This window comes from Hirundo rustica, chromosome 17, assembly GCF_015227805.2.
Source record: "Hirundo rustica isolate bHirRus1 chromosome 17, bHirRus1.pri.v3, whole genome shotgun sequence".
Classification (NCBI taxonomy): Eukaryota; Metazoa; Chordata; class Aves; order Passeriformes; family Hirundinidae; genus Hirundo; species Hirundo rustica.
This window is the reverse complement of record NC_053466.1, coordinates 8,502,801-8,525,544: the sequence shown is the minus strand read 5'-3', so window position 1 is coordinate 8,525,544 and position 22,744 is coordinate 8,502,801. Positions and strand designations below refer to the sequence as shown.

The window sequence follows — 22,744 nt, the reverse complement described above, 5'->3', positions numbered from 1 at the left end:
CTCCTCTAGCACAGCAAAATAAAGGAGGGGGGGGGAATTAACATGCGAAAGGAAGGAAGGAACAGTCATAGTCCCAGTCACAAATGCAGAGCAGCTACTCATGTTCAGGTTAGCATTATGAGAATGGTAAAGATAAGACAAATTCTTTCAAATATGGCAAACAAACAAATGCATTTGGATTTCTGATTAACCCCAGCAACTCTTCATACCTTTCCATCAAATTATCATGGCTTTTACATCTGCCTGCAGACACGTACACCCTGTGCCGTGCGGCCGTGATTACCTTCACAACAAACACTGGCTCTTAAAGATTCCCGAATCAGCAAGGCCTGTGCACAACCTCATCCTGTCCAAGAAAATACCATACCACATGCTTAATTCGCATCAGCCTCAATGGGATCCACAGCAGTGCTTACCTTGCTGAACAGGGAGAGGATTATTCATGTTTATAATCACATGCAGATTGCAAGCTATCTTCTGCAAGGACCTGACCTCCAAGAAGCTGCTAACACCTCTTGTCAGCAGAAAGCCTGAAGGAGAAACAGTGAAACAAGATAATCAATCCCTGAAATACCAGGGGCTGTAAGAGGATGTTTTAAATCTCATTACTTATGTGAAAGTAAATACTTGACCAGGCTCACAGGGTCAAGCGCGTCTCCTAAGAAATGCACGGTCAAAGCATAGGAGAGCAACTACTGCTACAGACACATCATCAAACCCACTAGGTTACTGCTCTCGCTTCAGGAATTTTCATGGAAACAACCCTCTGACAAACTGAAGTAATTTCCCTTGCTGGGGGCTGGTGCTTGCTTCCGCTGGCATACAAAGATGCAAGAATTGTGAAATACATAGTCAGGTGCTACTGCAGCCTGTGTGCCTCATGGCACCTCTCCAGGCCATAATAATTAGAATTAGAAAGAGCTACTGAAAATGAAAGCAACTTCCACAATTTATTTTTTCAAACACAAACAGCAATTGCAGACAGAGTTTTCTGGATCCTCAGAAGCACATGCCTACATGACAACACTTAGTTCCAACTAATTCCTCCCTTGCCCGTCCCTAAAATTATTACTTTTATTTAACTGGCACTAGACAGCACACCAGGCTTTCAGAGACCATGAGCAGTCAGTATGGGGCACATAACCTCCTATTATAGAGATCCTCTTCATTTCAATGAATTAACAGATGTATTATCACAAGTGTTACAACTCCTCAACTACTACAAACCTTTCCATGCATTATTAATCCCCATCACTTGCATTCTTCCGCTAAGAAAACTCATTTTCTCTCAGGTTGCCTATCAAGACCACACAATTCCTTTATACGAAACAGATCCTGCACATAACTGGCATCAAGAAGTGAAAATACTGCAGATGAGTCAACATTTCCCCAGCTTTGAAGTGTGTGCAGCAGGAGCTACTGTGAAAGATGATGTTATTCCAAAGAACAGACACGATTCCCACTTGAGCACACATGCAGAAGAGTTCGTGTTGCTGCTCAAGATTATTCAGTGAGATTACCAGGACCGAGCCTCTCATGAGCCCTACAGAAGTCCCTGTATTCACATCTGCCTGTGTCTGACTCGTCACAGAAGAGAGTGAAGCCCCTGTACCATGTACAGCATTTACCCATTATCATTCTGCTACCTTGCCATGGTCGGGAATTCCTCACAGCAGGATGTATTACTCAACAAAACAACTCCAGTTGATGAACTGTTAGCAGTTGATGAGGCCATTTCTCCACCCCCTAAGTGAAAAAAAAAAAACAACAAAGTACCTTACAAAAGGAGAGCATTTCAAAGATTTATTAAGCACTATTTCCCATCCAAACTCACTCCTAGCTCCCCATCTGGATAACCAGTGCGTGGGGAATTTGTGCTCTGCATAATGTTGGAGAAGTTTGTGCTGTGGAAAACAACATACCAGAAGATATTGTAATCCCTTCCTTTAATAACCACTGGGGGGAAAGGAGAAATGGAGATTTTTAGGCAAACAGATTTTAGTAATCTTGATTAAAAACAGAACAGAAAAAAAAAAAAAAGAAAATCTTGAGTCACTGAACTACACAGGAAATGCATAACTGAATAAGCTCAGAACCTGACTCAGGATTTTTAAATTCTGACACATAAAAGACAGGACTTCACTGACTGCATTTCAAATTCACCTTAAGCTCAAAAGCTGTCAGCTTTATATTATCTTAGAAGAAAACAGATGGATGTTGTTGCCTTTTATAAAGATTGCAAAGGCTCCAGACAAACTGAAACACATACCTATGCCAAGAATTTTGCAGTGTTTTATGAGTACAACATGAGTCAGGATCTGTCATTACACTTGGAAAGATGCCCAGAGAAAATGTACAGTATTGAAAAATGAGAAAGCTACATTAGTGACAAACTCTCTGGAGGCTGGACACCTGCTGAAGTAGGAGGTGGTGCACAATAATGACTCCAGATCCATTGAACTGGACTGGTGCACCTGCAGGTTGCTATAGCAAGGCTCATTCACTTGGCAAACCACAGCCTAATTACACACCAGTGTCACAAAGCACTCTGGTGTCGTCAAGCATTTTGCAGCCTTATGTCCTTATCTGGAAACAAATGAGATTGAAGCAGTCTTGGGGTACTCTGTTAAAGCAAAAAAGGAAAAGAGTCGGCTTGGAACCAAGTGCAAAGCCAAACCATTACAGCAGAACAGAAGGGACCCAGAAAGACTGCAAGAAGCTTTACAGCTGAGAAATGACACTGTCGTAAGGTAATACATACACTTGATAAACTGCTTGTTACAGAATCCTGGCACGTACATTGCTACCTGTCCCAAGATTTGCAAGAGTTCTTGCCTCATTTTTCTCAGCAGATTGAAAAACACTCACGCTGATTCAGTCACACTAGGAATTTCTTAGAGGCCAAGTCCTAGCCTGCCAATTAGGATATCACACATTCAAGCATAAGCATTCGTTACAAGCAGTTGACAGTCAGCTTTGCCAAAGTACTAAAGTTACTCACACTTATTTAAGTGGGCATCTGACAAGGTTTGTTTGTCAGTTTTGGAGTTCAAACACCAAGGAAATTTCTTAGGCGTGTGAGTAACTGCTGCTGGATTTATTTGGAGGGGGGGGGAAATTGTTCCTTGTTTCCCACAGCCCAGTTAAGGATCCATGTTGTGCTATAAGTCCCAGCACTCAGCACTGCAGCTGCTAAAAGACTATTAAATCAGAATTAGGTTTTTGACCCTACAGTTACTACTGTGTTTACTGTATCATGCCTACTATTTGCACAAACTTCGACAGACTTCATCTGCCTAGAATCTATTTTTAAGGAGCTAAGTTACTTCAGATAATTTCCTTCTGCTATGCTACCATTTAATTAGAGAGTCCTAAAAAGGGGGGGGGGAAGGGAAATGGAAGTCTTGTAAAATACCACACCATTACCTGAAATGAAAACCAGGACTTACCCCAGCGACGCTTTCCTCCTGAATTCCCCTTGTGAATTGCTTGTCTTCTCTGGTGCCAGATCTGTGTGTGCTCAAAGTCTGACAGACCGGCGAAGGTTCCTCTCAGGTCTGACAAACAGCAAGAGCCATTACACAGGAGATCCATGCTCTGTTTCTCACAGGGAAAGCATGAGGCACTAAAAGCTTGTATGTAGTCTCAAGCAAGTTACCCTCTGACATAAGCCTGGAAGTTGGTCTCCAGGTTCTGCAGGTTCTGCATGAGCACATCATTCTACAGGACAGCACCTGTGTCACTGGGGTGGGAAGTAGCAAGAAGCTTAGTTTTAAAGCAGAATCTTTGCAAAATAATCTTACCAAGTTTTCAAAAACTCGGACATTACAAATTTGTGAAATGAAGTAAATTCTTCACCTTACCCCTGAAAGAGGGGTTATTTCCTGCTGTGAATGACTTCACTTTCAGGGAAGCAGTGAAGTACCTTGGTATACAAGAGTTTGTTCCACATTTTAGGTACACCTGCACTGTATTGGCAGGGAGTCTGTTTTGAATGCATGTTAGAATGCAAGATCACAACATTTATAAAAGCCATTTTACTCAGCAAGAGCTTAAATACCAGGAGAGCAAGTAAAGCAAGACTGCTGATCAGAGCTGGCAGCTTTGCTTTCCTTGAGAGCTCAGTCACTCTAATTAGATTTCTAGACTGAGGCTATTAAGGATCCCCAGGCTACCTTCAATTCTCTAGTCAGGCGCTGTTCCAGTATTTGATCTAGCACTTCACTGTGTTTCACCATCAGCTTGCACTCGCTGCTATAAAGTCAGAGCCCATTTTTAAGTTGCCAGAATGGAAACTCCTACAGTCATACTTATCCTAGAGCTGGTCTTCAGTTCCAGCTGACTTACCCCTATTTATTTCAGCTGACAAGGAACAGGTTACAAAACAGAAGTACTATTTTCCTGGAAAATGGCAAGCTACTTGGCTAATTCCTGCAATGAGTAAGTCTGGACAGAATGGAGATTTACCTGAACTCTTTAGCTGCTCAGCATTTCAAGCTGAGCTCTATCAGTACAAAGTTGAGGTTAGTATGTTACAGCAACACTTGGGCATTCTGGCATCCATCGGGAAGGAGGAACTGCATCCCTTTGCCACTGCTGTCATAGTGTGGTGACCAAGAAGACAACACACTCATTAGAACTGTGCCAAAGCACAGTCTGCTGTTACAGATTCCACAGCCCTGACAATCTCCAGTGGTTTGCATTTAAAGGTGTTTTGCCCTGTTCCAAGTGGGACTCAGTATGAAAGGGTGCAGTTTACCAAAACCACTGCTATACTGATGTACCTCAGCAGAGAAGACATTCTCTCATTGCAGCACTTCCCTCCACCCAGCACTGAAGCTCTCCCAGTCCAGTGAATGAAAGCATAAGAACACGTGAGTGCCTCCTGCAGCACGCCCTCCCCATGTGACAGCATGTGCTGATGTGTCTGGTGAAGAGACCACAACTCCCTTTAAATTATTTACTAGGCCTTCCCTATTACGTGCCTTGGCACGAGTCTCCCTTTTCCTGCCTGGCACCCTCAGATGTCAGATTAAGAAACCTGATGCTATGAGTGGTAGTGTATTACTACCAGCCAGTCCCCACACCCAAGAGTAAGACTAGAACCACACAGTGGATACTGCAGTTTTACATTTATAATTGGACTTTTATAATATTCAAGATTAGCACAAGATTCATAACCATAAATTATACATTGTTATCTAAGTACATAAAACGTTAATGATACATGTATTTGAAGTGGCACAAAGTAATAATACACCCCTGTTGGCATTCTCAAAGGAAGAGATGGGTGATGGACACGCTGTTGATGCTACTGCAGCACAGCAGAACTGAGTCAGTGTGCCCTGGTCACTCAGGGGGTGCTGACTCTGCCCACCAGACAGGGTCAGAACACGGTGTGGCAGGAAGCCAATGCCAGAATCAGTTAAAGGTGCAAATAAAAAGTCAGGATTATGGCCCTCCCTACTGCCTCAATACGGTAGCAGTGCGTCCCCCTCCCCAACCCTGACGCTGTGCTCTTGCATCTCCAGTGCTTTGGCAGCCCATGCACACTCCTATGTTCTCTTGCCACACACAGCTGAGGTTTGTTTTAGTACCATTTAACGTCAATAAGTAACATGCTCTCTTCTTGTTAAACAAAAAGGATCTGGGAAGTGTTTGCTCTCTGGCATGAGAAGATTTATTTTCTTCAAGTCTCAGATCTACTCCAGAAAACAGAGAACAGACCCCAACAGTATTGAACCCCAACAGCATTTAACTCCAACAGCATTATTGTCCAGGAAAGGAAACTTTCCCAATATTCCTCTAAACATTCAGAGCACAAATATTAGAAAAGCCCACTTTCTTTTGCATGTAAGAATGCAAATAAAATGGGGTGGTCAGATGTACACAACTTTTCAACAATTCATTATTAAAGAGATGTTTCACTGAATTGTTAACAACCCTGCTACTTCAGTAGCTTTGGCTAAAGCTTTAACAACTTGGTGCCAGGCAATTTCCCAGCTGCCTTCAATGGGCTTTTCAAAAGAAAGAAAATTATGCTCTCTTCCCCCTGGCCTCAAGTAGTTATTGCTATGAGTTAGTGAAATAGTGCCTTAACTTCAGACAAGAGTCTCACAATGTCATTAACAAAAGCTGCCTTTCGGAGGTTGAAATGTAACCGGACAATAATCAATAAATAACAGTAACAGGCATCCTGCTGAAGTCTCCTCACTGAGCTGGGCAGCAAGTGTGTTCAGCCAACAGAAGGTCATCTGTGCCTTGTACACTTCTTGGAGAAGTTAAGAAGGGATGGGAAGGAAGAGAACAGAGACAGTGAAGGTCTGTCAGAGAGCTAGTTACATATTGAAACCATAAACAGGCGGCTGGGTGAATCCTGGTGCTGTGTATCCATATGGGAAGTTTGCCTGGGGAGGTACTGCACTGGGGCCTGCTGTTAACATCAACTGCTGGCCTAGAAAAGCATGAGACAAAAAGAAAGTTAGTTTAAGATCCCAAGCTTCCCTAATGCCAGCTGTACTGTGTGATAGGACAATTAGGCTTTAGCTAAAAATCAGCCCCTGTGCAAGCACACACCAGCAAGTCACACTATTCCTCAACATGTGCCACGGAGTGGGCACCCTTGCCATCTGCTCTTGCTACCAGGAAGCTACAAAGAGCAAGGCAGGACTGAGAGGGAAGATGAATATCAATTGATCTTGAGATCATAATAAACACGGCTTGCTTTGAAGAGACCATACTGAAAGCCAAACTGGTATTATTTAACCCATGCATGGTCAGATCTAAAGAATAAAGCAATTCAAGCAAATAGTTAGGTCTGTTAGGTCTCACAGTCTGGAGGGTGCTGCAAAAGGTCTGAACACACCTTGACAGATTTGTTTTCATCACTAGGACCACACATGCCTCATGCATCTGTTAAATTCAGGTTAACATTTATATCAGACAGTGAACCAGTCACATCCTTCCCTTACCAGCCACTTCTAGGTGCCTGAATGCCTCTTCAGAAGGGCTTCTAAAATAGCATCACACTTGAAGACAGCCATGGTGTTTTGGCTGCCCATGTCTTAAAATGCGTGAGCTAAAAAAACAGTCCGCCTTTCTACTTGGAAGAGCAGAAAGCAGACACATTCCTCAGACAAGAATAAGAAGAGGAATTTTCACGCTCTGTAAGTTATTCCTGGGGTTGGCAACACCCTGGTATCCCCTGTCCTATTACCATACTGAAATATGATTCCTAAAGCAGAGTTCCGAGCCATGTAAGAGGCTTTAATCTGAAGAGTATAAGTACTGTAAGAGTGAGATGTCACTTCAACAACTTACACAGTTCATCGAGCAGAGACAACCATTTCAATTGCTATCTAGTTGAAACCAGTTTTCTTGGATACAATGTGATCATGTAAGCTGCCTCCAACAAAGAGTAACAACACGTAATCAATTAAAACCTACCAAATACTATTGGAGTGGGTTCAGTTACTTGTTCCTCTTCTTTTCTTAGGCTTTCAGAAGCATCAAGTTTATCCACCTACATTGAAGTGAACAGGAGATTTATGAAGGTCTTGTCTAGGAATTGCACCACTGTGTGAAGCTTTTCATGCCTGGTACTTCAGCTATCAAGTGCTCCTTTCTAGTCCAAGTTGGAGACTACTGAAGTCTGCCTATTCCCAGCAAGCTCTGTTGTAAAACTGACTTCCCAATTCTTTCAGGTCTATTGCAATAAAGAGCAGCTCTCAAATGCAGATGATATACTCATAACCTTCAAAGGAAGCATTTTTTGGGGCCTCAGTCACTTCTAACTATGACCCACAACTCAAACCCAACAGAGCCACCATCATCTCAAATGGGCCTAATCAACATTTACCTATTAACTTGCAATTCCTCTCCCCTTCAGTGACACCTCACAGATATTTGCAAATATTCCAGGCCCATGAAGTTTGATCTCATCTAAGACTACAGCCTAACCTGGCTTCAAGGTACTGGTTTAATCACATTGGTATTCACAGAGACTTCTTCTAAGGGAAACTCTAGAACCATAATGGGAAGTGGTCTAGTAATATCAGCTTTATACAAATCTCCGTGCTGTGCCACATAAAGCAGTTAATGCTTAACAGATTTGTGGAAGTGCTACAGTAATGCAGAAGCCCTAAACACAACTTTAGATTGTGGCTGTGGAGAGCAATCTGAAGAGCAACAGTACTTTCCTGCTCAGGTTTAACCAGTTATATCTTCCAGAAAAGAACCAGAGACTGAAGACTACAAGGCATAAAAGTCACACAGCTTCACATCCTGGGCAAACCTACATTTAGCCCAATGTTGTATTTCAGCTGTTCCTCATCCTCCTTTCCCACTGCAAGAATCACATCTGGTCTGAGAACTGCCTCAAGAGGAGTCTCAGTAACACTTTAGAGGTGTTATCCAGATATGGTGTTTAACAGTTTCCTCAACATTTTGAGGTTTGCAACTCAAATTGACAACTTGAGTGGCAGCAGGTCTTTTACTGGTTCATTTATAGCTGTCAGCCTAAGCTCTCCAGCGTAATACTAAATATTGGTGTTAAAAACGCTATCCAAATGACTATGGATCAAAGCAACTGACAGCTACCCATCTCCAGCTACCTGTCCCACTCTATTTATCCCCGGACTCAGCTCTCTCGGGATTGCCTTTCCCTGGGGCTGTCCTACAGTGGCTCTGGCCAGCAGCACAGTCCTGCCCTCAGCTGGCAAACAGCAGGAATGCCGAGAGCAGCCATTCCCAACACGGGATGAGCAGCTCTGGGAAAGCCATCTGCTCTGCTGCCTAAAACTGGTTCAAAAGGTTTCCAGGTGAGTGTTACTACACTCTGTGTGCCTGACCCCTTCTGGGACAAAGGATATTCTGTGCTTTAACATTTTTTTATGCGGAAAAGACAGATAAGTTCTGGAAGATGTACACACCCCACTGAAACTAGTCTACTGTGTTTTTGAAGTTAGTCACACGACAATTTTAGACATACCACATTTATAAAGCCCATTCTCCAATTCCATGTTTTGCAGTTAATTCAACAAACTAAATTAGTTTCACTGTAAACCACTTTCACCATGCAGATTTTCCTTTTGACAAGTTATCCCATATTTAGTACACATGATTACTTGTAAATCCAACCAGCAGTTTAAAATAAATGAATTTAGACCTAAACCTCACATGGAAGAGTTCAGGTAAACTTGTGTGGCAAGTTTCTCCTGTGTGAAATATGAGGAGAAGATGTTTAAGATCTGTGCAAGTACCTTCATCACACCAACAGGCAAGAAGTTTACAGAAGCTTCACAGCACTATTCAAACTCACCATCATGCCTGAATTATTGTACACTTTGGTAATTTACAGTGTAAAAAGCAATTTGCCCTTGGAACACATCCTGTTATATGGCAACTGCTTTTCTTTGTGAATAGCATCCTCCCTGCCACAAAATATCTAACACAGTGAAAAAGAGCTCAAAGTAAAGCCCTCCTCGAGCAGCTGTTTTTGTTTGCCATGAAGAGAAGAGTCTGGTTGGATTTTCAAGCTGCTTGTGAATAGTTATCCTTTTAGCATTAGAAAGTGAACAGGAAATGAGTTAGAGCTAGATTACACTGCTCTTCTGGCAGAAGCTACAGCTAGATTCCTGTAAAAGAAACCTAGGATATTGAGGGACACAAATGAACACAGAGAGTTTGAAATCAGAGTGTCACCTTATAGAACAGTCCATCAACCTGCAAGAAAATTCAGAGGGGAATACTTAACATGACTTATTAGAAGCAACCTGAAGTAGTCACTTTTACATTGCTCATTTTAATGACGCTCTTTATTGTGATGTCCTATGCAATCCCACAGCCTTCCAAGGCAGAATCTTAGCTTGATATCTTAGAGCTGTTTGAGAGAAGCATTTCAGGACCACACATGATCAGAATCTCTCTCCCCTCAGTTGAGGACCAGCTTTTGGTATCAGTATTGTACAACCAGACTATTCATCTAAGTTCTGTTTTCCATTTAAAAAAAAAAAAAACAAAAAACAAAACAAACTTCAGCAGTCTACTCCTATGGCTGGTATAGGAAAAATGTGCACTATTAGTTACTCCAAAGCCCTATGCTCTTTTTACTCTAGGAAATAAAGGGACTTTACTTTCATAGCTGTAAAAAACCAAAAGTGATATATGTGCTGTCCTCACCAAGTCTTTAGTTCATCAGCTATGCTGCTGCTGTGGGAAGCACAGTTGCTTTTATCTACTGCCAAAAGCAGAAGTTTAACTAGATCTCTTCAAGAGCCAAGGCATCTATTTATGAACTTTGCTAGCTAGCCTGGAGTGATGAAACCTACAGAACTTCAAGAAGACTTCCTCTATGAGGAATGGTAATATTCCAAATATATGCAAAGAGCTCTGGTTTACATAATGCTAATCATACAGCAGACTGAAGTCTTAGCTTTTTAGCCTATGCAATACTCACTTTGGTAAGGTACTCTCTCATCACTTGGATGAAATAAGGCATTGCAAAGTCCATGATGTTATGTCTCCATGCCAACTCAAGGACTACATCTGGGTGCAGCAAGTCATAGCACGTGAAAAGGCAGGCTGCAAAACACTCCTGCTTGCCTTCTTCCAAGAACCACTGGAGCAGCTTCTCAGCCAGCTCTGCATCTTTGGACTCTGCAGCATACTGCATAGCATCCTACAAAAGAGAACAACAGTTAAGCTTGACCCTTACATGTCAAACATCTTGCTCTACATCTTACATCCATGTTATTGCTAGCTAGATAAGCCAGGTGTTTGACATAGCTGGCTACGTTAAGTTAGTCTTTAACAACACCAGGCAGGCTCTGTAGGAGGCAAGATACCACACACAACAACACTGAGGCAAGCCAGATATTTTATTAACATCATCCAACAGGTTTCCTACAGACTACTGCACAAATTGGCCTGTAAGAACTCACTACAGGCTTGAAGAGCATACCAGCATAATCACGTATCATCTGTACCCTTACAAGAGCCTGTGACTTGAGTTCTATGGAGAATGTTCCATACTGATACAGGTAACTGTACAGATGCCACTGATTGACACAGACAGATCCCCAGATACAGGACATTATGAAACTAGATTTAAGACAAACATTTGAAATCGCAACCACTTCTGCTTTAAGAGTCTTTCCTTCAAGTGAAGGACTGCTAATTAAAAGTCCAGATTTGAAACTAACAAATATTCAGTACCCAGGAGATTATGCAGTGTCATTAACTCACCTTATACAGACGGTCTTTCTTGCACAGCTCCACACTCTGTTTCCAGCGGTTGTTACCCTTGTACAAGTACGCTGCAATACGCCTAAATTCAATTAGTTCATGCTTTTCCAGACGCTGAGCCAACGTTATGTTATCAAAGTTGTCATAGGCATCAATGGAAGCTCTCAAACCCTGTTTGAGAGAGAGTTGTTACACATGCTTCCAGATGGCAGTAGTGAGAACTAGAGAAGCATCTAATCATAGGGCACAAGTGTCTCAGTTTTGCCGGCTGGATGTTGATACTATGGCTTTACCTTATTTACCTAAGTGCTTCATACACTCCTCCAAAGGCTATTTTCTAACAAAGCAAGATGTTAACTTGGTCATACTGGCTCCAGACAGAAGAGCTAGTTACCATTAAAGAGACAAAGCATGTCTTCAAATAGCAGCCAATGGGGCCAGAAGCAAATTTATTTACAGAAGTGCTGCCCACTGAGTACACACCTGATACTGACCTTTGTGAGGTCCGTTCTGAGAAAAACATCTGTGGCACCTGCTTTTCTGCAAATCATTGATGTCCCAAGACTCCTGCCTGCTAAGGGCCTGACTGCACACCCTCTCTGTTGCATTGGAGGAGTGTTATCTTCTACTCAAGGACATTACTGTGTCAGCAGCTTTTTTGTCAGAGAACCAGCCTCAGGTTTAGCAATATGTTTTTTGGGGCTCACCTGGAAATCTTCCTCTTCTGTTAAAAGGTTGTTTAGAGCTTCGTTAACTCCTTTGTTGTTGTGGTTCTGGACTGAACGCAGATAAGGCTTTACCAGAAGTAGCTGATTAACCTGGAAAGAAGATGTTTCCAATACAAGATTAAATATAGCAATCCTGACACTGCATTTTCCTGAAACAGGTTCCCATTTGTTATTACAAGAGTTTGTGCTTATTGTTAAAACCCTTCAGACAAAGTATCTTGCATTGCCAGGAGAAAAATAAAACAGTCTCCAAGGCCATTTACAACTCTTCCTGCATTTCCCATATCAAGCCAGGACTGGGCTGCTTCTTGGCCATTTATACTGGAGGCCAAGCCACTCAACAGGTATTAACTGTTTTCCAGCCAGAGCTTGGAGTATCTTAACTTGAGCAACAGGACTTTTGTTGACCTATGCTCTCCCAAACTCACCTTTGAGAAAAAATTGACTGTCCTGGTGTGATCCAGTCGTGGTGATAATACAAGCAGGAGATCATTGATCAGCAGAGGTTTGTAGTCTAAGTAGAACTGCAAGGCTTTGTAGTACAGCTCCACATTGGCCACCTGCATGATCAGACACTAGTTAGTACTCCAAACAGAAGTAAGCTTAGGGTGCTTAGCTGAACTCAGCACAAGTTTATGCAACTCCTACTAAACAACAGCTTCGGTTTCCTTCTAGAGGTCAGAAGTTTTACACTTATGCAGAATTATTATTCAATCTTATGACTGCTTCTTGTACCATCTGCTTCCAGACAGTGAAATCACAGGCATTACAAACCAATTCTAATCCACCCACTGAAGAGGTCCTGGCACAGGCAGTCACTACAGTTAATATGACCATTTCTCAACTTCTGAAGCCAGCGAAGACTGCAGCCTTAAAAAGTCTTTAAATTGTTTCCTTGAAACCCCCAAGAGTAGTAAGAGTGTACTCAGTCTTAAATCTTATTTTAACTATTTCTCGATTCGCTATTCTCTGCTGTACTCATGGGACTGCCCACCCCATTTCTGACAATGAAGGAGTTGGAAACATATGTAGAAATCTTCCAAGAACAGTTGCAGCCTCAGACTAAAACAGTAGTCAGCTAAAAAGTATTAAGGAAGTTAGGCCTCTTGCTTGTGACCTATGATCCTGCACAGCCTCTGAAAACATTCTGTGCTAGCTGCTGCCACTCAACAGAATGTGCTGCACAGCAGAAAAGAAATAGCGTGAGATCAGATTAATTCTTTGTACTAAACTGATTGGAAGTTGTTTTAAGTACAGCAGAAAAACAGAGTAGTATCTTAAGCAAACTGTTTTCTAAACAGCAATTCTGTTGTGTATTTCTGCCTCTGTCCTGAAAAAAGCTTTCAGCACTTTGCTTCAGTAACCAAGTTACTTACCTTGGCAATTATGTCTTTAAACTGGCCTTCTTTCCAGGCATCAGTGGGATGATTCATCATAGTAATTATTGCATTGTCATACTCCTCGTACTTGTCATAGAGGAATACAAGTTCTGCCCAGAGATGAGCCTGTTCTGCAGCTCTGAGCACCTAATAAACAAAAAAAATGCACCAGGTTTGATTGGCTGGCAGCTTCCCACCTTCACTTGCAGCTACTTCACTGCATACCTTTGGAATATTAACTCTAGACCAGAAAAGCTCCAGATGTTCCCTCATTTTCTGAGGCTTGAATTTGGAGTATAAGATGGCAAGTTCAGTAAACATCCCCATGTGAGCACGCTCTAGACCCAAAGCAGCTTCCAAAAGGGCAATCAGTTCTTCAAAGTAGCCACGATCCTGGATGTTAGGAAAATAAAGATTAATAAAGCTTGCTAAAATGCATATTTACTTAAATACAACATGCTTTGATTTTCTCTCCGTTGAAAGTGCTTAGATTTTTGATTCCAATGAGGTGAGAGAATTATAAAAGAAGGCACAACGGAAACTATTATCTCTCCATTTATTACAGAAAAAATGCACATCTCCACTAAGAAATGAAGATAGAGGAAGAATTAATTTAAATATTAGCCCCCAAGGAATCTTTTTTTTTTTCCTGTGACCACTTTATTAGCAGATACAAGTATGCTGTACAAGTCTTCCAGAACATGAACAGTTACCTGATAGTAACTTATCAGCTCCTCAAGTTCATCAGCATGGATGACTATGTGTAAGCCACAGATCTGTGCCAAGCGGAATTCTTTTCCATCCACACAGGCAAAGCAGACCTGTCACGACAGTCAGCAAACAGTTAACAGGACAAAGCTCTACCAAATTTGAGGTTTACTAACAGTTCCAAATAGGTATTTCCATAATACTTGTTCTAGAATGAAAATCTACTAAATCCCACAAGTTTAAGTTACCTCCTTCCAAGTCCTTGTGCTATTGGCTTTGCGGCCACTGTCCACTGCGGCCTGATACTCCCCAAGGTGCACCAAGGTAGATGCCAGGCGAGCGAAGTTGGACACGTTGTTATAAAGAAGTTTTGCTGCTTCATACATCCCCTCTTCATAACAGCGATCACCAACCTGAATGAGGAGTCCAAGGTAAACAAGGGGAGCAGCAAGAATGAGGGATCAGCTAAGCAGCAAGTCACACTTGGAAACTGCATCGAGACATACCTGTTGTATATGGGCATTATTAGGGCCACTAATAAACTCCTCCAATTCTGACAGACGGTTAGTTTTTGCCAAAGCAAAAATAAGTTCTGTCTCTACATAAGACTCTCTAGCCTTCTTCCTGGCCATCTGTAAGAACTTGACTAGGTCCTCCCAATTATCTGGAAGATAGCAGAGATAAGTTAGGTCCTGTGTTTAGTCATTCTGTATTGTTACCTTGCCCATCTTAGGGCCAGTTTTCACTAGCAGGCCCAAGGCTCTCCTCTACCGTGGTAGTGAGCCATCTGCACTTGAGTTACGGAATTCCCTGTCAACACCAAGTCACCTTCAGGTAGTACTGGACTTCTTGCTACTGTTCTCTAATCCAACTAGCAAGCAATTCTGCCACATACAGCTAAATAAATACATTATACTCAGTGATATTTAGATAACGGTCCAAATTAACTCCACAGAGAGGTCTATGTTTGGTGCAGCAAAAGAGACAACCTTGGTGACAGGAATCTCACTTAACATTGACTCATCCATTCCATGTACTGACTGCTCCCATTTCCTCTGAAACAGAATTTTTAAGTCTCAACAGTCTCTGCTGCTCAATGTAAATGCAATAACCTCGCTCATACCCAAGCAATCTGAAGTTGAAGACGCTTTGCCTTACCATTTCTATTAGCTGCCTGAACAACTTCCATGTAGGCAGATGGATCATCTGCCTTTATATAGGAGTCAATGGCTTCCTTCACCAAGTCCTTCTGGAGCTGTGCTCTGGCCAGCTGGCTCCACACTGCTGGTTCATTACATCTCTCTGCAAATTCATAAGCACGGTCTAAGTTGCCAATGTGCTCAATCAGCACCTGTTTGAAATCAAAGTTTCAAGTTAAAAATCGAAGTTTTGTAACAATGTCCACTCTATCAGAACGCTTTCTGCTCTTAGAACATCAATTTCTGTCCAGGGAAGCATCCTACACCATCATGCAGGAACCATACCTCACCTGAATTGCTGAAGTATTGACATCGAATTTTCTGAATATAGCAAAGGCTTCCTCATATAGCTCATTACTGATGGCAATGTTTGCAATATCTGGGGCATCATAGTTATCCAGCCGATTGATGTATTCCATCACTCGGGTGCGGTCAGCCTTAATGGCCGTTAGGATCAGCAGATTCTGGAGATTCCTTTGGTTAACAGAAGGCATAGGCTATAAGCAGTGCACAGCAACACCTGCTTAAGTGACATGGATTGTACACGTGAAAAAATAAACCCACTGATTGTCACTACAAACATTTCATCCCCAGACTGAGAACCACTGACATTTACCTTCAAAAAGAAATTGCTTACCAATATTAGCGTTCTCTGTTCTCAACACATCACTGCAAATTGCACGTTGCGAACTAGCTCTGTTCTTCAAGCACAAAACACTAAATTCTAGCTTTTCACCTTATTATAAACACTGAAGAGTGCTTACATCTTGCAACCAAGAGGCCCATGAAAACCTGGATCATTCACAACCTAAACAAAGGCACTGAATAGGCTAAACTTGAGAACAAAGCCCTCCTCTTACCTGTGTTCACTGAATACAGAATTATCCAAAACAATTTTTTCCAATAACTCAATCAGTTCATTTGGCAGATCTGCAGTCATGAAAGCTTTCACTGTTACAGAAACTTCCTCTGGATCCTGTGTCTCTGATAAAGCTGTTTGGACAACCTAAATTCAAAGGCAGGAAACTATTAAGGGTTTCCCCAAATTAAATCTTTGTCCATTTGTCAAGTTATTTGTCCAGTGAACTACAAATTAAAGCTTCAGAATTTTGAGAGTATTTTGATAAAGACAGCAAGAAACAGCTATTAGCTGTATTTTACAGAGAAGTAAAGTCACATCTTACATCTGTGTGGAAAATAAATTCACTAGAAGAAGGTCATTCTCCATAACAGAAAAAAAAAATCTTACTGGTAGCTAAATCTTCTGACCATGAAGGTCAGAATTAATACTTGCCACTCCAACTCTTACAAACTTTTATATGGTGAGATGGGGCTGTAAGGGTTCTTGTGGGGGAAGAATGCTACTTTAATGCTCTGTGTTTCTGAGACATCCTGAGGTGTCCACACACTGGAAGTTCAGCCCTTTTGCTGTACCTGGTCAATAAGCTGCCGCCTGAACGGGTTGTTTTCTTCCAGAACATTTGCCCAGAGCTCAGGGTCCTTCCTGCGCACCAGATAGCGAGCCTCGCTCTTAAACAGGGAGTTCTCATTGCACACCTGAAGGAGAAGTTACAATTCTCGTTAAGGGTCAGTACTGCAAGAGAGGTTTAGGTAGCTATGAACCAGACAGTCTAGAAGACTGACTAGAACTAATTGCTGACCAATGTTAAATGCCACAGACAAGTTCTTACCCAACCTCTGATCTGGAAGGCTCATGGAGAAGGTCTGCAGCAGAATTTCTATAGCTTCTTTTGGTTTTGCCCAACACACAAACACTGTGACTGTGGCTTCACAGTAACTATTTGCTTCTGGTTGAAGTGAAGACCTGCAGAAGCCTGAAGAACTTAAGTTTTAAATCTAGAAAGGGAAGCCACTTGCCTGGGCAGTGCTAGGTAGTGAATTGAGGAATGGTGCAGGTGTTTAAAGCTAGAAGTAGGTTATGTATTTGGTGTCATTAGTTTTACACGCATTTACGGGTGTTCAGAATAGCAAGTGGCTTGGATTCTCCTGTTAAGGTGTTAAGGGTACAGAATAAATGTGAAATTCCTTATAGAAGTGCACCATGGGAGAGTTACAATTCATGATCCTGTTCATACCACTAGCTTCAACTTCCAGCTAGAAGAGTAGAAACCTGAAGGCCTAAATCATCTCATAGTAACAGCTCACATTGCCAGAATCCAAATAAGCCCATGGAATCTCAATTACTGTGCTGTAAGCAAATCAGTACCAGCACAATTTCGCTTTATGCTCTATACCAGTTACAGGGGTTGACCCTTCTTCTAGGAGACACCAAAAGAATAATTCTTACAGAAGATCTTTTATCCATAACCAGAAACACCTCAGAACATCAGTTCTGGGAAGAAACTGGTACAGACAGATTTTAATGGTTAACCAGAATGGTAAAGTTTATCCCAGCAGACTCCTAGCAAATAACTCAAAGCCACCTTCATATCCTGTAATAAAGGAGACAAATGTAGCCAGCCCTTTTTTAACAGTTACAGTGGAACTATTACTTAAAAATTAACCACTTCAGGCTGGAAAGTCATCCACTTCCAGTAGTAAGCCTAGATTACATTACCATTCTAATGCTCACAGCTGAGGTTCTCTGCACATACCAGTATGGAAGTGCAGGTAAGAGAAGAATGCTTTTTTCAGCAGCCACAAACACGACTGGCTTCATCTGACATTAAGCTCTAGTATTCACATTGAGACCAGAAAGTGTTTGAGAACCCTAAGAATTTCACTTGCCCTTGAAATTCTGAGGGATGTTCTAAGAAGAACAAGATAGGAGAGGAATGCTATTGGAGTAAGTCCTTGTAGTTAGACTGTCAATATTTATTTTCCTCATTTCTGGTTAAGTACTAGAGCAAGTCTATGGGTCAATCACAACAAAGGCAAATTACAAGCCCTGTTTTAGTTTCAGGGAAACTTTTCTTTCACTGTAGGGTCAGGCTAGAGGACAGCCTGTTACTCCTGTTGAATCTTCAAGGCTCCAAAAAAAAAAAAAAAAAAAATCAAACTAACAAAGCTTTAGTGGTAGGCATATTCATTACCTGGGCCTAATAAATAAATGAATTTCAAGCAGAATCAGTGGATGAAATACATGGATGGTACTTCAAAGTTCCAGTTACACAATTCCAGTTTGGACATATAGCATAAATTCTTCTCATCAGCATAAAAACTACTGCCTCCACATAGAAGAATCCCACCTGCCTTAACTCCTGAGTGAGACTGCAGGACAGGATTCTGCAAGTGTTATACTAATAGCCAGACAGGCTTCCACTTCAGGCAGCAAGTAGTCCTTTTAAGCATGTTTATAAATGCAGTTTTGCTAACCTTTATGAGTTCCAGATCACACTGCCCCCTCTCATAAGCAACGCAGGCCAGATGAGGGTCCCTCTTTTCACAATATTTGCCAACTACACGGCTGTCATAGTAAGGATTCTCACGAAGGAAGCGCTCTGGATTATTATTACTGTCAATGTAGATTTTGGCCAAAGCATTATGAGTCGCAGGTTCTTCACAGCCTTCATGAATCCTTGATTCAAGCCATGGCAACAGCAACTTAAGCCTTTGAAGAAGCAAATATTTTAGGTTTATAAGTCAGTCTGAGGTATGTTTGACACCTACCACTCAAGCCTTCCCTTCAAGCAAGTCTGCTGGTCAAACTTAAAAACAAACACAGACCAGCCAACTATTTTTTAATGAGTCTTAAATGAGCGGAAGCCAGATCTGCAGTTTAACATCTGGGAAGGCTGCAGATATCCCCAGCCTTACAATCTCTCAACTCCTGTTGTATTAGCTGGCAGTTCATGCTTAAAGCCATTTGTTCATTTTATAGCTAGTTAGAAGCTGACTACAGAGGCTGCTGTGTGCCTGCAGCTACACTGTCAGGACAGTTTGATTCAAATTTACTCCAAAGGCACATCCCATGGCTGGCTGTATGGGAGTGTTCAAAAGCCATGCTACACATCATGCAGCGCTGTCAGGCATTCCTGCATGACCCAAACAATCAAAAGACAGTCTAGCAAATTTGAACTGCTTTTCTACAAAGAAACACAAAACAATATTAGTACTTTATCAATTAACAACATTGCATGCAGTTCAATTTGTGTGTAGCAGAGTCAGGGAAACCCAACACTGGTGCCCACAGATGCATTTTCATTACCGATTTCTTTTTTCCACTTCAGCCACCAGCTCATCCGTGGAGAACTGCCCTCTCACCACCATGATTAAGTTCTTGATGACATCTTCAGAACAATCTACATCAAGAAGCCCTCCAACCACTGCTGGTATACGGCTAGGATTCACCTAGAATAAGCCACCATCATTAAAATTAGTTATTAGTATTACTACTAATACACCCTCAGCCTTCCACACGGGGAAGTTCTAGTTAACATTTTCAATGACACTTCAGAGCAGAGAACTTTGATTAACTAACATTTGTATATACATTCCAGGAATAATGTTTTTGTGATAGACAAAAGGCCCAATGAAGAACCTCTGCACTGGAAGAGTGAGCAAAAAAGAGACAACAGATTATGCTGTAGTCTGCTAAGTTCCTTATAATGAAGTAAAGAGCAAGTCCCTACCTTCTGTACGTAGATCTCGATATACTTCTGCAGATTATTGCGATATAAATAGAGCACCAGGTCATGAACAAAGTCAAACCGATCACAGACGATGATCAGAGGAAGCTGATCTGTGAGCTTTGCCTCCTGTATTTTGTGCAAAAGAGAAAAACGCAACAAAAGATTATTTACAGCCATGCCAGCTAAACCTTTGTGGTGTTTCCCTCCATTAGAAAGTTCTAGTTCTGCTGCTAAGCAAAATACACAGAAGACCCTTCAATCCCCCGGGCAGAATATTTACCTTGAGAAAGTTCTTCACTCGTTCTGGGTTATAGCAGTTACTTTCACGGCAGATTCTTTCCACTTCCTTTATCTGCCCAGTCTTGCAAGCTGCCTGGATGTACTTGAAGTGAACATCTGGGTCCTGGCTAAAGTTTACAATGGAACCCAAGAAATAGAACAGTCCTGGAAAGAGTCACATGTGTTTAACATTGTTAGAAGTGAAGCAAGTGAAGGTTGTATGGGCTTCAGCTTGTGACTTAGTTCAGCCTTGCTGAAAGAGTAGCTTTCAGTCAACTGCAGGGAGAATCAGAAGCTTCTTTCAGGTTTCATCTTTCTTTCTGACCTTTACTCAACAGAGTTAAGAAACTATCTAGAAAAAAACTACCCCTAAAACTCACTGTGGTGAGCTCACTTTCATAAATGTATCCTAAGATCCAGCCATGAGACAAGTACCTCTCCCATAAAAGCTACAATCCTTACTATTAGCTTCAGTCAGGGCTTCCAAATAAGCTGCTTCCCTCTAATACTGTACCTTCATAGCTTTTGAAAGATTCAAAAAGCTCCACAAGAGACTGGGTGCCCAGCTGTTCATGGTATTTAGAAGCAACTTGCACACAGAGCTGCAGGTTTTGCCTAATGTTGGCTGACAGCATGGCACGCAAACACTCCACAGAGTCTTCAACTGAGAGAGAGCCAAAGAAGTTCACAAGCCACTGCAAAGAGACAGAAATTTTACTCGGGAACTCATACAGGATTTGACTGATTTCTAAGATATGCCAGCTAGACACTTTCTACCCCAGCTACTAGAGAGAAGTCTTCCATGAACTAAGACCAAAGACACAGAAAGAAACACTCATTGTATTTACAATTACAAAACTGTATTTGAAATGCCCACCTGGGAAACTGAGGTCAGATTTAAGCCAGAAAGTACAGATTACAATTTAATTGTTAACTGGACAAACATTCTTGAATCACAGCTACTTATGCTACTTCAGTACCTACAACCCATCTTACGGCAGCTACAGAAGTGCTAAAGACTCTTCACGTCACTTTTTTACTCGGGACAACACTTACCTCAGGATTCAAGAGGTGAGTATGAACAACTGCACGTTTAATATCGTAGAGATCAGTGTAGTGTTCCAAAGCTCGCTGGAGCAAGCCTGCCTTTTCACACAGCTGGGCAACATGAGCACGATCATAGTGTGTAAACATCTGGTTCCCGAGAATGGCATCTGCAACCTAGGAGGTTACATTTCATATTCAGACTGTCAAGAGAATCACAGCAGCTTAGCCTACAAGCTATTGAGAAGTCACAGCAGTGACTTCCTGTTACTAAACTACTTATAGGTAACAGTATCAGACACCCTATTCTTGTGCAAGTCCAGTACTGTCTTTCCCTTTTTGGACGAACTAGGTCGTACCTGCGGGGCATGAATCAAATTCATTTCCAGGAGACGGGTCTGAAGGTGGCCTTCTGCAGGGCGGTTGTTTTTCAGGGCATCCAACAAAAAGGACGTGCACTGCTGCAGAAGACTGTGCTCCATGAACACATCCACAATCTGTTGAGATTGGTCAAGTTAGAGAAGAAGGGTCTATGTATACACATGTACCCTTTTCTGTGTATACAAAAAGCCTGGTTAGACAGGTGTCCTGGGGTGATGTTATGATACCGCTTTTGTTTTCATAGTATTACTATCATGGTAATAGAGTCAAGTTTCACATGTTTCCTTTTTCTCTAGAATGGAAGAAGTGCAGTACTCTGAGCTATTATGCCAGACTTTACCACCCACTCTTTAGTTCTAACACAGCATGCAAAGCTCATCTCTTCTCTCTTGTTGGGATAGCTGCTAGAAGAAAAGCCATGACCTTTTCCACGTAGCTTTAGTTATTTAATAATGCAAAATGTTCCCTTATTTCTCCATCCATTTAACAAAAAGTGGCCAACGGCAGCCAGAACTGAACTTAGGTTTATTTGTTTATCTTCCTGTGAATTCTCTGCATGGGGAGATGTATGCTCCATTAAAGCCAGCAGTAGGATAGTAACACTCAACTGCTTAGACAAAGATTGTGGCAGATTTACTGTCAATGAACCAGAAAGCTTCCACAAGAATTTGAGAACACACTAGCCACTAAAGAACTCAGTGATAATCAAACTTGACTAGACTATTTAGTCACTCCTCTAATCAAGATGACAAGAGACATGAACCAGCCTTACCAGTCCCCAGAATGGTGCTACACTATTCCCTCTGTATAGAAAGAGACCCGTACTCTTGTTGGAGGCCTCACCTGGTTAATATTAGCCAGCGGCTCCTCATCCTGTACCAGCATCTGAGAGAACTGCAGGCCTTGTTCTGGACTGACTCTCATCACACTTCTCAGCAGGAAGATCCAGTCTGGGGTATAGCCAACCTAGAGATTTCAGAAACAGCCAAGTGTATTTAGGAAGTACCACACTTCTGTTGAGCCTTCAGATTCTTTAGCATAGGGACTATAAACAGTTGTGAGCTTGCAGTGCCCATCCCCCATCTTCCAGGAATTCTCAAGACAAAAACATTTCTTGTGTGTTGACACAGAAATTCAGTATTCACCTACTTAGTAACTGAACTTGCGCCAGGGCAATTCCCTGGCTATGT

The 22,744-nt window shown here is 41.9% G+C and overlaps 1 protein-coding gene across 3 annotated transcripts in view; it reads right to left on the bottom strand.

Moving 5' to 3' along the window:
* Window positions 1-5,117: 5,117 nt before the first annotated feature.
* Window positions 5,118-22,744, bottom strand: part of CLTCL1 (clathrin heavy chain like 1) — a 34,929-nt gene continuing 17,302 nt past the window's right edge. Inside the window, exons 10-33 of one of the 3 annotated variants that reach the window (XM_040080505.1) lie at window positions 22,398-22,520; window positions 21,533-21,670; window positions 21,186-21,350; window positions 20,644-20,824; window positions 20,131-20,294; window positions 19,851-19,976; window positions 19,427-19,569; window positions 18,595-18,829; window positions 16,693-16,815; window positions 16,119-16,264; window positions 15,549-15,732; window positions 15,218-15,410; window positions 14,566-14,723; window positions 14,308-14,472; window positions 14,065-14,172; window positions 13,577-13,744; window positions 13,349-13,498; window positions 12,401-12,532; window positions 11,952-12,062; window positions 11,245-11,415; window positions 10,457-10,678; window positions 9,703-9,723; window positions 7,447-7,522; window positions 5,118-6,454 (exon numbers count right to left, since the gene is read on the bottom strand). In XM_040080505.1, the coding sequence (XP_039936439.1) occupies window positions 6,339-6,454; window positions 7,447-7,522; window positions 9,703-9,723; window positions 10,457-10,678; window positions 11,245-11,415; window positions 11,952-12,062; window positions 12,401-12,532; window positions 13,349-13,498; window positions 13,577-13,744; window positions 14,065-14,172; window positions 14,308-14,472; window positions 14,566-14,723; window positions 15,218-15,410; window positions 15,549-15,732; window positions 16,119-16,264; window positions 16,693-16,815; window positions 18,595-18,829; window positions 19,427-19,569; window positions 19,851-19,976; window positions 20,131-20,294; window positions 20,644-20,824; window positions 21,186-21,350; window positions 21,533-21,670; window positions 22,398-22,520 (3,519 nt within the window). In that variant the 3' untranslated portion in view covers window positions 5,118-6,338. The remainder of the gene's footprint in view (window positions 6,455-7,446; window positions 7,523-9,702; window positions 9,724-10,456; window positions 10,679-11,244; window positions 11,416-11,951; window positions 12,063-12,400; window positions 12,533-13,348; window positions 13,499-13,576; window positions 13,745-14,064; window positions 14,173-14,307; window positions 14,473-14,565; window positions 14,724-15,217; window positions 15,411-15,548; window positions 15,733-16,118; window positions 16,265-16,692; window positions 16,816-18,594; window positions 18,830-19,426; window positions 19,570-19,850; window positions 19,977-20,130; window positions 20,295-20,643; window positions 20,825-21,185; window positions 21,351-21,532; window positions 21,671-22,397; window positions 22,521-22,744) is intronic. The other 2 variants (XM_058422766.1, XM_040080509.2) reach the window with 2 other exon arrangements.